The following is a 15,766-nucleotide window of genomic DNA, read 5'->3' on the forward strand; positions in this document are numbered from 1 at the left end:
GCCTCTGCCTCACCACCTCACCCGCACCACTTCATGACAGAAGGACCCGACCAAACCGAACGGTGAGGCTGCCCAATTATGGACCCAGCAGGAGTGGGGTTTCCCCCTAAAGGGCAGAGCGGCCCGTGGCGGAGGTCCGGCAGGGAGGACAGGGAGCTGGCGGAGGCTCTCGCCGACCTGCAGCGGGAGCTTTTCCGGGGAACAAGGCTGGTGTTAGCACCCCCCGGATATGGCCCCCGCCGATTCCTTCGTCCGGGAAGCCAGCGACGTGAGCCGCCGGTGGAGCCGGCCCCTCGTCGCCTTCCGGAGCTGTCACCTCCACGGTCAGCCCGGAGACAGCGACGTGAGCCGCCGGCAGACCCGGCCCCTCGTCGCTTTCCGGAGCCGCCACCTCCACGGTCAGCCCGGAGACAGCGACGTGAGCCGCCGGTGGACCCGGCCCCTCGTCGCCTTCCGGAGCTGTCACCCCCGCAGCCGGTTCCAAGGCTTCGCTGCGGCTCGCCCCCGCGGCCGGTTCCAAGGCTTCGCTGCGGCTCGCCCCCGCGGCCGGTTCCAAGGCTTCGCTGCGGCTCGCCCCCGCGGCCGGTTCCAAGGCTTCGCTGCGGCTCGCCCCCGCGGCCGGTTCCAAGGCTTCGCTGCGGCTCGCCCCCGCGGCCGGTTCCAAGGCTTCGCTTCGGCTCGCCTCCGCGGCCGGTTCCAAGGCTTCGCTGCGGCTCGCCTCCGCGGCCGGTTCCAAGGCTTCGCTGCGGCTCGCCTACGCGGCCGGTTCCAAGGCTTCGCTCCGGCGCACCCGAGGCCGAGTCAGCCGGCGTTCCAGCCGGCGCACCCGAGGCCGAGTCAGCCGGCGTTCCAGCCGGCGCACCCGAGGCCGAATCAGCCGGCGTTCCAGCCGGCGCACCCGAGGCCGAATCAGCCGGCGTTCCAGCCGGCGCACCCGAGGCCGAATCAGCCGGCGTTCCAGCCGGCGCACCCGAGGCTGAATCAGCCGGCGTTCCAGCCGGCGCACCTTCCGAGACTCCCAGTGTTCCTTCCGAGACTCCCAGTGTTCCTTCCGAGACTCCCAGTGTTCCTTCCGAGACTCCCAGTGTTCCTTCCGAGACTCCCAGTGTTCCTACCGAGACCCTGACCTTCTGCGTTCCTCCTGAGACCCTGACCTTCTGCGTTCCTCCTGAGACCCTGACCTCCTGCGTTCCTCCTGAGACCCTGACCTCCTGCGTTCCTCCTGAGACCCTGACCTCCTGCGTTCCTCCTGAGACCCTGACCTCCTGCGTTCCTCCTGAGACCCTGACCTCCTGCGTTCCTCCTGAGACCGAGACTCCCTGCGTTCCACCCGAGACCGAGACTCCCTGCGTTCCACCCGAGACCGAGACTCCCTGCGTTCCACCCGAGACCGAGACTCCCTGCGTTCCACCCGAGACCGAGACTCCCTGCGTTCCACCCGAGACCGAGACTCCCTGCGTTCCACCCGAGACCGAGACCCCCAGCGTTCCGACCGAGACCCCCTGTGCTCCACCAGAGACCCTGCCTCGGGGGGCTCGTCGTCGCCGTCTGTGGGCGGTCCCCGGGACTCATCGCCACCTCCTGCGCCGCGGACGGCCGCCGGACCGCCTCCGTGGTTCCCGCCTCCAGCGCCGCGGACGGCCGCCGGACCGCCTCCGTGGTTCCCGCCTCCAGCGCCGCGGACGGCCGCCGGACCGCCTCCGTGGTTCCCGCCTCCAGCGCCGCGGACGGCCGCCGGACCGCCTCCGTGGTTCCCGCCTCCGTGGTTCCCGCCTCCAGCGCCGCGGACGGCCGCCGGACCGCCTCCGAGGTTCCCGCCTCCAGCGCCGCGGACGGCCGCCGGACCGCCTCCGTGGTTCCCGCCTCCAGCGCCGCGGTCGGCCGCCGGACCGCCTCCGTGGTTCCCGCCTCCAGCGCCGCGGTCGACCGCCGGACCGCCTCCGTGGTTCCCGCCTCCAGCGCCGCGGACGGCCGCCGGACCGCCTCTGTGGTTCCCGCCTCCAGCGCCGCGGTCGACCGCCGGACCACCTCCGTGGTTCCTGCCTCCTTTGCCTCCGCCCACCCTGTGGGTAGTTTTTTGTTTGTTTTTGGACTCTTGGCCCCTCTTGTGTTTCCGCCCACGATGGTGGGTTGTTTTTTGTTTTTCTGGACTCTGGCCCCCCGTCCAGCGCCCCTCCGCCCACCCTTGTTGTGTTTTTGTTTTTTCTGGACTCTGGCCCCCCATCCGGCGCCCCTCTGCCCACCCTTGTTGTGGTTTTTTTTTTTTGGGCGTCTGGTAGCCGCCCTTGAGGTGGGGGTACTGTCAGGATCTGTGTTTTCTGTGTTCATTTAGAGTTTTTTGTGTCCTTGCGTCTCTTCGTTGTCCTGTCCTCCCCTTGATTGTTCCCAGGTGTGTCTCGTCTCTGTGATTACCCTCCCGTGTATTTAACTCCACCTGTGTTCTTTGTTCCTTGTCGGGTCCTCGTCTAATGTGCGTTCGTGTTGTTCCGTGTCCATTCCTTTTTACGGTTGCTACCGGTGTCGAGCCCTGGTTTCCGCTCGGCCGTGCTGCCCGTTATTTTGGACTGTGTTATTCTGGACATTCTTTATTAAATTCATTATTCATCATTCCTGGGTCCGCTGCCTCTGCCTCACCACCTCACCCGCACCACTTCATGACATTATTCTGTTTTGCCTTCTATCTCCTCTGTCACAGCTTCACTCCTCTTCCTTTTCTTCTCTCTGGCTGTTGACCCTATTCATGATCTTGCCCTTTACTGTAGGATTTTTAACATTGTGTCATGCTCTGGCTAAATACACCATATGCTTGCCAACAGATGGTTCGTGAGATGCACTTCCAATCTATTTCAGAAAACTGGTTGAACGTTGGTTGAGCTATTGCTTCACACATTATTTGTTAGAAAAATTCAAGATTTACTTGGGAGCAATTTATCAATTCAGGACAGATTTAGAAAAAATATCTAATAGAAAGGTATAAAAATACTATTGACATTATGACAACTTGTTCAAGCCCTTTGCATGTTAACACTTAAATGATGGACTTATGCTTAAATGTTGTGGAGGTCAAGACAATTCAAAAAGGAGCAGTTCAATGCATTTTGAACAACATGATTAAAGCAACTGAAAATATAGGAAAAATCAGAGAGGCATCCATAATCACTTGTATGATGTACAAAAGCATTTGGAACTTGCTCAATGGAATGAGAAACTGTTTTTTTATGTACACATGTGACACAATGATTTGAAATTTGCACAAGTAGGAGAATTTAAATTATGTTCTGAGAAATGCACCCAAGCTACTGAGAAAAATGTAAAAATATTTAAGTTTTCCTTATCTTACAACCCCTCAACTGTCATAAAGACACCACTGTCCTTATGGACCTAGTGACTTAAATGTAAGTATTTTGGGGGTGACTGTTAAGAGGTTAAAGGAAAATGTTAAATATTGGAACTACTACCAAGCTTTCAATTGACTTCTGAGTATTAAAGCACTGAAACAAAAGCTAAAGTGTTCTTCACAGTTTTAACTAGAACTGCTGGTTGTTGTATCTGTGCAGACTGGACATATAAAGAAAAAATGTTTCCAAAATGTGCAGATAGGCAAAATGAATGAAACAGGAGAACTAACACTAGGCACACCATCAACTGAAGGAATGCTCCTGCTAGCTTAATGGTTCTGACTCCATAATGGAAGTAAAATAATTTCTTAAATAATTTTTGGATTTTTCATAAGGACATAATGACCATGACTATAATCATTTAATTTACTAATAGTTTTTAGATATACTATTTAAAACCCATATGTGGAAGTAGGACAAGTGCTCCAAATTAGCTTACAGTAAGCACCATAATACAAGCATGGGACTGTTGTTTTATTTAGTTTGTCTGTCCCTGTCAAATAAACCTAATAAATAAATGATGTTGACTGAATGGGGTTTTGAAACTCTATTACATTTTCCTCACAAGTGAGTGCTGTTCTACTTATGTTGATCGTGTTTTTGCTCTGATTGTCCTCTTTTATTTCACCTACAGAGGCAGGAGAAAAAGGAGGTGTTGGTAGGAATTTTTTTTCTTGTATTTCCCTTCATTCCTGCCAGTAATCTTTTCTTCAGAGTGGGATTTGTTGTGGCTGAGAGAGTTCTCTACATGCCCAGGTGAGTGTGTTATATCTGGGTGAGAGACGGTGCAGAACTTTTATAACTGTCCTTTTGTGTCTATCAGAAACAAATATATATAAATTGATCTAATATAATTTATATTACTGCTGCTGACAGAGGTGGAGGGAAGTGGAGGGCTGTCTTGATCTGAGACAACACAGCCCTCCATGACCATGAAGGGTCGTGGTTATGATGGTACCGTTTCTTTATATCAGAATATCTGATATAAAGGTACGGAGCCCTAAACAGTGTGTACAAAAACAAGCTCTTCCCTGATCTGTTTATAAAATAATATAAATGAAGATGTAAAATGAACATACTAGAGTCAAATATTCAGATCATTAGCAGGACTTTGGAGAACTTGACTGCACTGAGGAGATAATTCAGGCATTTAATTGAGGTGCTTTGAACCAGGGACACATCTAAAATTTTGAAAGAGATGATTTGCCAAAAAGCATTAAAAATTATTACCAACTAAACACAGCATTATCAGCTCATCCCAGAAAGCTACCATTGCTCAATTCAGGGATAACTGGAACAGGTTGATTGACATGCAAAGCCCCCTGAAATGTTGCTGTGTCTTCAGTATAGTCAGCAGTTTTCAAAACTTATTTTGAAGAGTTTCTTTTGTAAGCCAACTAATATCTTCAATCATAGCAACCTATGTTACACAATGTTATCCTGAAACTTACCTGACTCCTTGTTTCTTCTGTCTTTTTCTTCTGCAGTATGGGGTATTGTATTCTTGTGGCTGCTGGTCTAGGCCGACTCTTTTCAGTTGCAGGCCGCTGGGGCACCACACTCCTCAGTGTCTGCATGTTGCTGCTGATCCTGCTCTTCTCCTGGAAAACCGTCCAACAGAACACTGTCTGGCTCTCCAGGGAAGCCCTCTTTCGGTGAGTGTGTCTCTCCTTTTCTGTGATTTATAATAGGTACAGTTTCTACACACAAAAATGGTTCTATTGCCGTCAGTCACTGACGTTGGGCCACATTTTTCAGTAACGAGTAATCTAACGCGTTGCTATTTCAAATCCAGTAGTCAGACTACAGTTACTTATCGAAACCACTTTGAGTTACTGTGTGTTACTATTTTCTTTTGTAATTAAATTTTATTTCCTCTACGCGTCTTGGGGAGTAACCGCCGTTTCTATGCGACAGTTATCAGCAGCGACAGAAACGTAAACAATGGAGGGAAGAGGGAGATGTGCATTTTGTTGCTTGAAAAACAGGAACTATTTTGAGTTTCGCTCGCCAAGTCCGATTATAATAAGCAGCTTTGAGCTTTTTTTTTTCTAAAGTCGCTTTCATGTTTAATGAGTCGCAAGTTGCAGTTTTTGAGCCTGGAAATAAACAGACAAAAACCCCAGAATTTGTCTGACATCCAGTTAGTTTTAGTCAGACTCTCCTTGTCCATCATTTCCCGGATAATCCGTCCCGCTGTGTCTTTGTTAATGTCAAGTTAATATATTATCTGTGAATGACATCGAGCTTCACGTTGGGCTCCAGAAAAGCTGCAAACATCGAGACTAATATGAACAGTGCAATAAAACAGCCACGAATGAACGAGTCCGTAAAGTTGTGCAACTAAACAGCATTATAATTATTAATATTAAGATAAATGTCACAAATCTGTGCAGCAGCCATCTGAATTGTGGAGCCGCAGGAGGAGCTCTGTGTGCTGTGCTGACGCCAAACGCAGGGCCGTAACGCAGAACCTGGAGGCTGGGGTGGGGTGGGGGGTCTAAAATCCTACTTAAAGTTTTCCAGACAATAATGGACCACACAAAAACACACACAAATTACTAAAGTTTTATTTTGTACTGTAAGCATTAAACAACCTCCCCTTCAGTTCAACCTTATAAATGGAGACACATTGTTGATGTTACCATTATAAGATAACTTCCACATTGGCAAAGATCAATGTAATTTTCACTGGTGGAAGAGCGTTGTTGCGGAAAGTAACTAAAAAAGTTACTTTTAATGTAACCTAGTTACTTTCCAAATCAAGTAATCAGTAATCTAAGTTACTTTTTCAAAGTAACTATGCCATCACTGGTTGCCGTATTGTTACCCTTTTCGCCGAATATTCATATATTACATGACATTTACGTATATAGAGTGTGTATTCTATATTCAGTCTTTTTTATGTACAAGCTCTCATTCAGTCAGATTTCAGATTTATTCATATCCCAAATTGGGCAATTGATGTTACAGCAAGTATAAAAACTAAAAAACAAAGTATCAAAGATTAAAAAATAAGGAACAACGAAAAATACCAAATGAAAACATGAAAATGATTATAGGAATAAATGGATTATTTAACAACTAATCCTTTTTTCAGGCCTTGTGGGTGTGTCCTCATATTCTAGTTTACATGACAAAATTCATGTATATTATACATATTATATTATACATGAATATACGTTGACTATATTCAACGTTTTACAAAGAAAAAATATGAGAAAAAATAAAATTGCATGAAGCATATAAAGCTGCACAGTTAGACTGAATGTATGTCGCCCAACAGTAATGGGTTTTCCCCATCCAACTTACACTTTGTCTACTTCCATCTAACTTTAAAAATGCGCTGAAAATGTCCATCACTGAGAGCTGGGCTAGACTTTAGAAATCTACTATACATTAGTTCATAGCCACTTAACTAACTACCTATGAAGTAATTTGCTCTAAGTAATTACTATTTAGAGATGTCATTTGCTAAGTAAAATATTTTTTCTTTGCAGTATTTCTCAAACCTTTTCAAGTCAAGGACCACTTGCCCCATTTAATAAACACTCATGGATCACTTAACTTAAAATTGCCTTCAATAACACAACATCTTAATATCTATAGCCTGAAATGAAAATATTAGTCTTTGTTCCTCCTAATCTGAAGGGTGGTGCTGTTTTTAAATGTGAATGGCCACAATAAAACCATAAACAAGTATGCTCTGGTGGTTTTGAGTTATTTACAGGCTTTGAAAGGATACATTCTAAGCCCTCCAGTGATAGAAAACACATGGAAATTAAAAAAGTTCTTTATTACAAGTGTTGTGTGCACTAGTAACATTTTAGGGCTATTTGTAAATTACAAGCACAATAAAAGAAAAATAGACTTGAGTTGCACTAGCAAAAATAAACATTTTTGTTCAGCCAGTAGATAGCCCAACATAACAAATTTTACATTAGGTGTTAAGATGCAGTTATTCAGTGTGGGGTCAGCTCTGTCCACCACCTCGTCACTTTCATATTGTATTCACCACAGCCGCAGACTTAGAATTGCATGCTACATCTCGTTGCTTGTACTTGTGACAGTGCAATGACAATAAAGTTGAATTCTATTCTATTCTAATTTGTGGCATACTATGTATAGTAATATAACAGTGTTCAAAAACCAGAGTTCTGGAACTCACCCTGAGAAACCTTCCACCGGTGTCTGCAGGCTTTCTTTGTAGTGACCTGGCCTTTAGCCGTTTTTCCATTATTATTTTTAAACACAATCTTTTGGTAAGCTAACTGTAGTATTGCACTTTGAGCTCACGTCACAGCACATAAAAGGTTGTTTACATGCAGTCTGCGGGTCTGACAGGGAGGATTCGATGGCCTCGGTCCAGCTGTCCTGTTGGCTGTCCAGGCAAATTAAGTTCTGCAGCAAAGCACCCATAAAATCCGTTGTTGATCCGTCGGGGATACCGATCACACGTAGATTGTTCAGCATTATTGTTGTTTAAAGCATCACTATTTCACAAAACAATCATACTCACGTAAAAGACAGATCGTTAATCTTTTTTTGAAGGATTCTTTTTATAAATCTTTCTTCTGCCATTTCAGCTCTGGTTTGAAGACTCTGCCTCACAATGCCAAAGTCCACTACAACTACGCCAACTTTCTGAAAGACAGCGCTCGACATGAAGAAGCTATTTACCACTACAACAAAGCCCTCAGGTGGGACTCTGTGTGAACTGAAATATTCCGTTAAGCTAGAATGTAGGCTATTTTGTATAAATCAAACTGAATTCTTTGTTAATTTAGATGTTATGTAGCAACAAACCTGAGCAATGTCTTTTTCAATGTCTTTCAGCAATACTTTCAGCAAAGGCAAAGTTTTTAAACTTCTATATACGTAGCTTCATACCATCATTGTAATTATTTATTTCATTACAATTGTAAAACCAAAGGTTAACAGATTCTAAAAGTAGTGACTCCACATTTTTGCCAAAGTTTGTGTTGAGTAGGGTCTATTGTCCACTGTACTGAACTATTTTTATTTATTTTTTGAGTTGGTTCTGCCAATAGCATGTGGTGGCACAAACTCGTAGCACATCACATGTCACATGTATCCTTGAACACTCTTATTAGTTAGGAACTTTCACAGCTAAACATTTCACACTAAATGAGAAGAACATCAATTAATTTGTCATCATCAGTTTGGATGCTCACTATTTCTGTTTCTTTTTTCCCCCTGCTTTTCAATTCAGCAAAAATTATACATTTCTGCTGAGCAACAAATGCTTTTTTCACAGCAGTCATTAATTTAAATGATATGCTGGGTTCTCATTTTCCTTCAGAAACCCTGGTTATGAGAACCATGGTTTACTTTAGCAGTTTAATTTGCTAACTTTCTAAGCCTGGTGACAGGAAACAGATGTAACTGGAAGACCTTGTTGACAATACTTAGTGTCTTAAAAACAACAAAGAAATAAAATTAAAATAACACTTTTTTTTCATGTTTGTTAAATCCTATTTAAGTTTTCAGCAAGTGGGTCTTAAAACATCATGTAATGCTGTTTACATATACAGACAATGCAAAGCATAAATGAACTAAGTAGCTGATTACTAACATTTTAACACAGGCCATACAACTGGAATTGTAACATTTGTTCATTGCGAATGACAATGCTGTTAAATTAGATTTAGTGATTTCAGTATATATAAATTAAAATATTTTAAATTGTTTAACATTTAAATTAAAAAATTTAAGGAGCTGGCAAGGTTAATTTGTAAAAGTGCAAAAAACAATCTTCATAGTTAGAATGTTGTTACCATAAAGCGCACAGAAAACTTGTTAAGCCTGGTGGTTGGGGCGCTCAGGTGGTCCACCAGTGGCCCACTGTGTTTTTATATTAAAAAATGTTGACAGGAAATGTAAAAATATTACATTGACAATATTTAAACACAACTAAAGAGTCTTAAAAACAACAAACAAAAAGTACACTTAAAATAATGAATTTTGTTTTATGTATCCTAGTAAAGCAAGTGGATCAGCCAGTGAATCTAGAAACATTAGGTAGTGCTGGTCACATTTAGAGCCGTCCTAAAGCATAAATGAACTCAGCGACCGCTAAAGGCCCCCCCAGACCTGCAGGGGACCCCATAAATGCAAACATTTGAACACAGACCAAAGAGCTAGAATTTTAACATTTGTTTACAGAGAATGACATTGCTGTTAAATTTCATTTAATGCTTTTATCAGGGATTAAATATTTTAAATTGTTTAACATTTAAGTGTAAGATTCTTCATATTTAGGCCCGAGCAGCAAAGCGCTGCGAAGGCCTATTGTTTTCATACTGTTTCTTATTCTTATGATTCTGCCCCCCTCTTTGGGGGCCTTTTTGGGGGCTATATCATATTCAAAAACTCACCAAACTTGGCGGACACGTCAAACCTGTTTAAAAATTTCGTATTTTATGGTCGTCGCAAAAATCGCAAAAGAAACGACTCAACGGTGCCACCTAGCAACTTTCAAAAGACCCTCTGCTATTTATTCCCTTACTTCATTGTAGAGACATGAAATTTGGTACACTTGTAGAGCTTCCCAAGATGCTCAGAAATTACAATTAATGTCATAGTGCAAGTATCACAGGAAGTCGGCCATTTTGGATTGACGTTTCAATTTTGACCCCATTTTTGACATTTACAGCCTTCGTATTTGATCGAACTCCTCCTAGGGATTTCGATTGATCGGCTTCAAACTTGGTCAGTCTGTTCATAAGGCATGGCTGATTAAAAGTTATCAAAATGGTGAGTTTTTGAGCATGCTGAAGGGGCGTTACCAGGGGTCAAAGTTCACCTACTCGGCAGGAAAAAATAAACTGTTGTATCTCCTACACAAAAACTCACAGAGACACCAAACTTTCAGTGATTGATTATCATTGGGTGTCCTACAATACCCAATGGTCAAATGATGACATCACTTAGGCCACGCCCCCGGAGAACAGGAAGTGTCATGCTTTACTGTGAACGGTCACTATCTTACCCTTTTGACCTAATCAACATGAAACTGTGTCCAGAGACAGAAGACATGTTGGTGTGTTGTGGATTCCAACCCTGACCGGCTTCAATGGAGCAGGTGGGCGTGGCGGCATTGCAAAGTGACCTGTAACGCCGTTGTCATACGTTTGGCTCTGAATTCCACAGGTTTGGGTCGAGCTGCTCCAAACTCACTAGGATGCATCCTTATCCACCTGCCGATAGGAATCCATAACAAACTTTGGTGGGCGTGGCCTCATTTCTCTATAGTGCCCCCTAGAATACTTTAAATCAGTGGTCCCCAACCACCGGGCCGCAGACCGGTACAGGTCCACGGACCAATTGGTACCGGGCCGCGCAAGAAATAATGAACTACTTCCGGATCTTTTATTTTGAAAATCCTAAACTGGATTTTACCGGTTACGTCATGCGCGTCAAAATTGAGCCAACTTGCAGCAGAATGAGTAACAAAACAGCATCGGAGTACTGCGCGCGCACCCCCCCCCCCCAACAGCATCGGACTCGATACTTACGACGCGCGCACCCCCCCGGTCCGCAGCAAAATTGCGAAGGGCTGACCGGTCCGTGCGACTAAAAAGGTTGGGGACCACTGCTTTAAATGATCAGTCCCAAGCCATGCTTTAACCTAGAAGAATTATGAAACTTGGTACACATGTGTATCTTGTGAGGACGTACAAAAAAGTCTCTTGGAGCTATGCTCTAAACCCAACAGGAAGTCGGCCATTTTGGATTAAAGTCGTCATTTTCTCTTTTTTATAGACGTATCTGATCGAACTCCTCCTACAGTTTTTCAGATACAGACTTCACAATCACTCAGCACACTCTTGAGGGATCAAAGGTAAAAAGTTATCAAAGGATTTCTCGTACATCAAAGCATGTGGGCGTAGCTAAGTGTCAAACTTTGACTATTTGCCATGAAACATCAAGGTACAATAACTTCCAAATGCAAGGTCACACCTTCTCATTGAATTCAATTAGAAAGTGTGTCCAAACTTTTGGTAAGTACTGTATATCTCCTCACTACATCAGCCGATCTGCACCAGTTTTTTTGTGAGTCGTCGGGGAGCGCTGCCAAACGCATTCATGTGTATCGCTTGGTGGACGGGCGGGGAAAATGCGTGACAGTTTCTGCGGTGGCTGGCGGGCGGCGGTGCCGGAACCCCACGGTGGCCAATAGGCCGGAACGCCGCTGAGCTGCGAGGGCCGCATGACGCCGCTGTGCGGCTTTAATTTGTTTTGTTGCTACAATCTGATGCTATGAGGATGATTTTTGTGTTTGATTTTTGTTCAAAAATACATCTCAGTAAATTACATTGATTAGTGACTGCTTCTAAGCTCGGCCAATTAAACTATACTTCCTGCCCCAGATTTCACTAAATCTATTTTGAAACTGTTAGTGGTGCTGATGTCCTTAACAGGAAGAGGGGCCCCTAAATAAATTCTGCTCAAGGCCATTTACAACATTGAACCAACCTTGCATGACAAACTGTAGCCACTGCGCTGCACAGCTCTGCTGGATTGATCTAAAGTTACATAGTGTTAAGCCTTTGATCTCCTTGGAGCCTGAACATTCTTGGCAAAGTAAAACAATTTCACTAACATGTATGTGAGGCCACATGAAGTTAGATTGTAAGGTACAAAGCTAAAACAGAAGTCCTGTGTTTGCTGAATTCAAAGCTTTTATGTGTCACTTGTTATCTACCTTGTTCATCTCTGCTGCTTTTGAAGCAGCAGGGTAGCAAATGGAGCTTTAGTTACAAAAGTAATCTTTCAGTGTAATTTTTCAATCCTGCCTAACATTCTACATAACCTGAACAACCTTTGCAGTATTCCTGTGGTTGTTCAGGAATCCTACAGTCTACCAGTCAGTAGTCTGTAGGATCACAGACTACTGACTGATCTGAACACAACTTTGCAGTGTGTTGGAAAAAGAACCATTTTTTTGTCTCCTGTTCCTTCTTATTTCAATAAATTACTGTTTGGGAAAACAAAACCTTGTTGTGTGTGTGATACACCATAAAGTTTATTCTCTTATAAAGTAGATTTTAATCATCACTTGTTTATATAGTCAAGAAAATCTGTTTAAGAGTATAAGCCACCACATAAATTATTAGTATTGCAATGCATTATATATGTGGTTTTTTTAGACTCAAATTGACTGAAATACCATGTCAAATCAAAAAGGAGAAAAAAAAGGAACCAAAATGAAGACAGTGTTTCACCAGGAGACCTCTAGGTCCTCACTCTAGTGGGGAGCCCCGGCCCCTCCTCCTCAGATAGACCACCTTTTGTTACACCTGTGTCTTTTTGTTGATGAGCCACTGTTGTATACACTACAGAGAGTGGCACCCCTAAATGTTTTTCAGATTTCTTGAGGAAGATTTGTTCAGGATTTTCTGATAAAGGCAATTGTCCTTGAAAAAGTCTAAGCTCAAATCTTCACTCCTTGGCTCACAGGTTATACCCCCGTCACGCCAGTGCCATGAACAATCTGGGAACTCTGACTCGCAGCCCAGATGAGGCAGAGCGTTACTACAGGAAAGCCCTGCAGACCAACCCTCATCATAACCGGGCTCTTTTTAACCTGGGAAATCTTCTCAAGTAAGATTTAATCACAACAGAGATCACAGTAAACAACATCTCCGGGGGAGGTAGGTGGAGGCGGGTCCTCGGGTGGGACAACCACAAGTCTGGAAAAAACTAATTTTGGAAGTCTTGCATGCTGCATTTTTGTTGAGCACATTAGAGCTGTTATTCCAACTTCAATACCATTTTGAATCTCAAGATCAGCTAATAGGATCAGCAGGTTTTGTGATGTGATATTAATTTTGGAACATCATCAGCAAATTTGACTGCAAGCTCAACAAGACAAGATGCCTTGTGACCCCCGACCCACACCACTCTGCCAGCATGTGCTTATAACTGCACTGAGTTGAATTTACATTCAATGAATAGTATTGCACAGCTTTACATAGTTCATATGCAGTGCCCTAAAGAGTGCATGATGTCAGACCCATTACAGTTGGGTGAAAGACCTCCACAAGTGCTCAGTTTTAAACTGTGGATGCCACTGCCTGCTGCTAAAAGAGCAGCTCAGAGCTCACACAGTGACATGTAGGGGTGAGAAATTTTGTCAATAGGGAAGCAAACAATTGATTCACTTACGATAAATTGTTGATTACTGGTTTATTAGATTAAAATTAGTTTCAGTCGATTTACTAACATCGTCCACTCAGACCTTCTTTCAGTGTTGTAGCTTGGGAACCATCCTGAAGAGAGCACCATTAGTCATTCTTAAGTGGAGCCACTTGACACACTAATAAAGATGGTGGGGCTATACCAAAATGGGAAAGACAAACAGTCCAAACAGAGTCGAGAGTGAGATGCAAAATACACTTCATGCGGTTCTGTTTTGAAATATTACCACTTGACAAGCTCCTTAAGTTAATAGCACTCAGTCAGCTATGCTGCATGACAGCGCACAGTCAAGTTTCCATTCAAAACTTTATTACAAAGGCGAGAGAATGTAAAGACAGAGGAAAAATTGACACATAATGGAAAGAAAACAGCCAATAGGGCAGTCAAGATTCATCCAATGATTTCAATAACTTATTATAATTCTTCGAGGCAAATTATCTGCCGCAAAATGTTGTTAAATTATGTTTTACCATTTAGCACGCCGTGTTTCGGCCTGGTGATTATTTATGTTGCACAACTTTCTCACTTCTGCCTATGAATCCAAACAGACTCATAGCCATTGTTGACGAATGCTAAATACTAGCAGCATAAAGTCCAATTTTGAAGTTTGGTCCAAGTATTCCGGGGGGATTTCATTGATTGATTATGATGTCTGCATTTGTCATTTTTCGGGGGGGGGGGGGGGGGGGGGGGGGGGGGGGGGGGGGGTGAATATTCATCCTTAAATTGACTGGTCCGATAACACGGCTTTCTCTAAGCTGCTGCCTCGTGTCTATGCAAATGGTGGTGAAAAGCGAAGTGGGTATAAGCATACAGGTGGAGAAGAGACATGCAGATATACTGTACAGTAGACAGAACTAGGGCTGGCTGCAGGAACAAATTACACCGTGTTCCAAATTATTATGCAAGTGATATTTTCTCTGATTTTCTTAAATGGTCAATGTAAATGATGGTCAGTATAATTTTCAAGTCATGAACTATTACAGTATAAATCAAATTTTACTCAACAAAGCTCCCCATGAGAACAGTATTTTTTTCAAAAATAAAAAGCTCAAAATGCACTTTTCCAAATTATTATGCACAGCAGATTTTCTAAACATTTTATGGATTATAAAGAACTGCAAACAGTCATTCTTTGAACGTGCAGCATTAAGTGGTCATATGTACTAAAATCAAAAGCTATTTCAATCAAAACATCTTAACAGACCGAGTTACATGTTAACATTGGATTCTTGCATCCATTGAACTTGTGAGTTTATGGAAAGTTTCTGCTTGAATTTCTTTGCAGGATGTCAGAAAACCTTCTCAGAGCTGCTGGTTTGATATGAACTGCATTCCACCCTCAGATCTTCTGCTTGAGGAAACTCCAAAGGTTCTCAATAGGGTTGAGGTCAGAAGTCAGAGGAGGATGGTGACCACACCATGAGTTTCTCCCCTTTTATGCCCATAGCAGCCAATGACACAGTGGTATTCCTTGCAGCATGAGATGGTGCATTGTCATGCATGAAGATGATTTTGCTACTGAAGGTCTGGCTCTTCTTTTTGAACATGAAAGAAAGTGATCAGTCAGAAAGTCCATTTACTTTGCTGAGGTCATTTTCACACCTTCAGGGACTCTGAAGGGGCCGACCAGCTCTCTCTCTCTCTCTCTCTCCATGATTTCGGCCCAAAGCATGACTCCACCACCTCCTTGCTGACGTCACAGTCGTGTTGGGACGTGGTGACCATCCACCACCAATCCACTACTGCATCCATCTGGACCATCCAGGGTTGTACAGCAGTCATCAGTGAACAAGTCTGTTTGAAAATGAATCTTCATGTACGTCTGGGCCCACTGCCACCGTTTCTGCTTGTGAGCTCTGGTTAGGGGGCCCAATAGTAGGTTCAAGCACCGCAAGCCTCTGGAGGATCCTCCACCTTGAGGTTCCAGAGGCACCAGCAGCTTCAAATAACTGTTTGCTGCTTTGTAAGGGCATTTTAACAGCTGCTCTCTTAATCCCATGAATTTGTCTAACAGAAACCTTCCTCATTCTGCCTTTATCTGTACAAACCCATCTTTGTTCTGAATCAGCCACAAATCTCTTCACAGTACGATAACGCTTCAGTTTTCGTTAAATATCTAATGTTTTCATACCTTGTCATAC

At 43.8% G+C, this 15,766-nt stretch overlaps 1 protein-coding gene across 5 annotated transcripts in view; it reads left to right on the top strand.

Annotated features, from left to right (window-relative positions):
• tmtc1 (transmembrane O-mannosyltransferase targeting cadherins 1) overlaps positions 1-15,766 on the top strand; it is a 102,616-nt gene that overhangs the window by 58,612 nt on the left and 28,238 nt on the right. For all 5 annotated transcript variants that reach the window (XM_032590085.1, XM_032590084.1, XM_032590083.1 and 2 more), the window contains 4 exons: positions 4,033-4,154; positions 4,886-5,053; positions 7,985-8,098; positions 12,882-13,025. In XM_032590085.1, the coding sequence (XP_032445976.1) occupies positions 4,033-4,154; positions 4,886-5,053; positions 7,985-8,098; positions 12,882-13,025 (548 nt within the window). The remainder of the gene's footprint in view (positions 1-4,032; positions 4,155-4,885; positions 5,054-7,984; positions 8,099-12,881; positions 13,026-15,766) is intronic.

The sequence above is a fragment of the Xiphophorus hellerii genome, chromosome 17, assembly GCF_003331165.1.
Source record: "Xiphophorus hellerii strain 12219 chromosome 17, Xiphophorus_hellerii-4.1, whole genome shotgun sequence".
Classification (NCBI taxonomy): domain Eukaryota; kingdom Metazoa; phylum Chordata; class Actinopteri; order Cyprinodontiformes; family Poeciliidae; genus Xiphophorus; species Xiphophorus hellerii.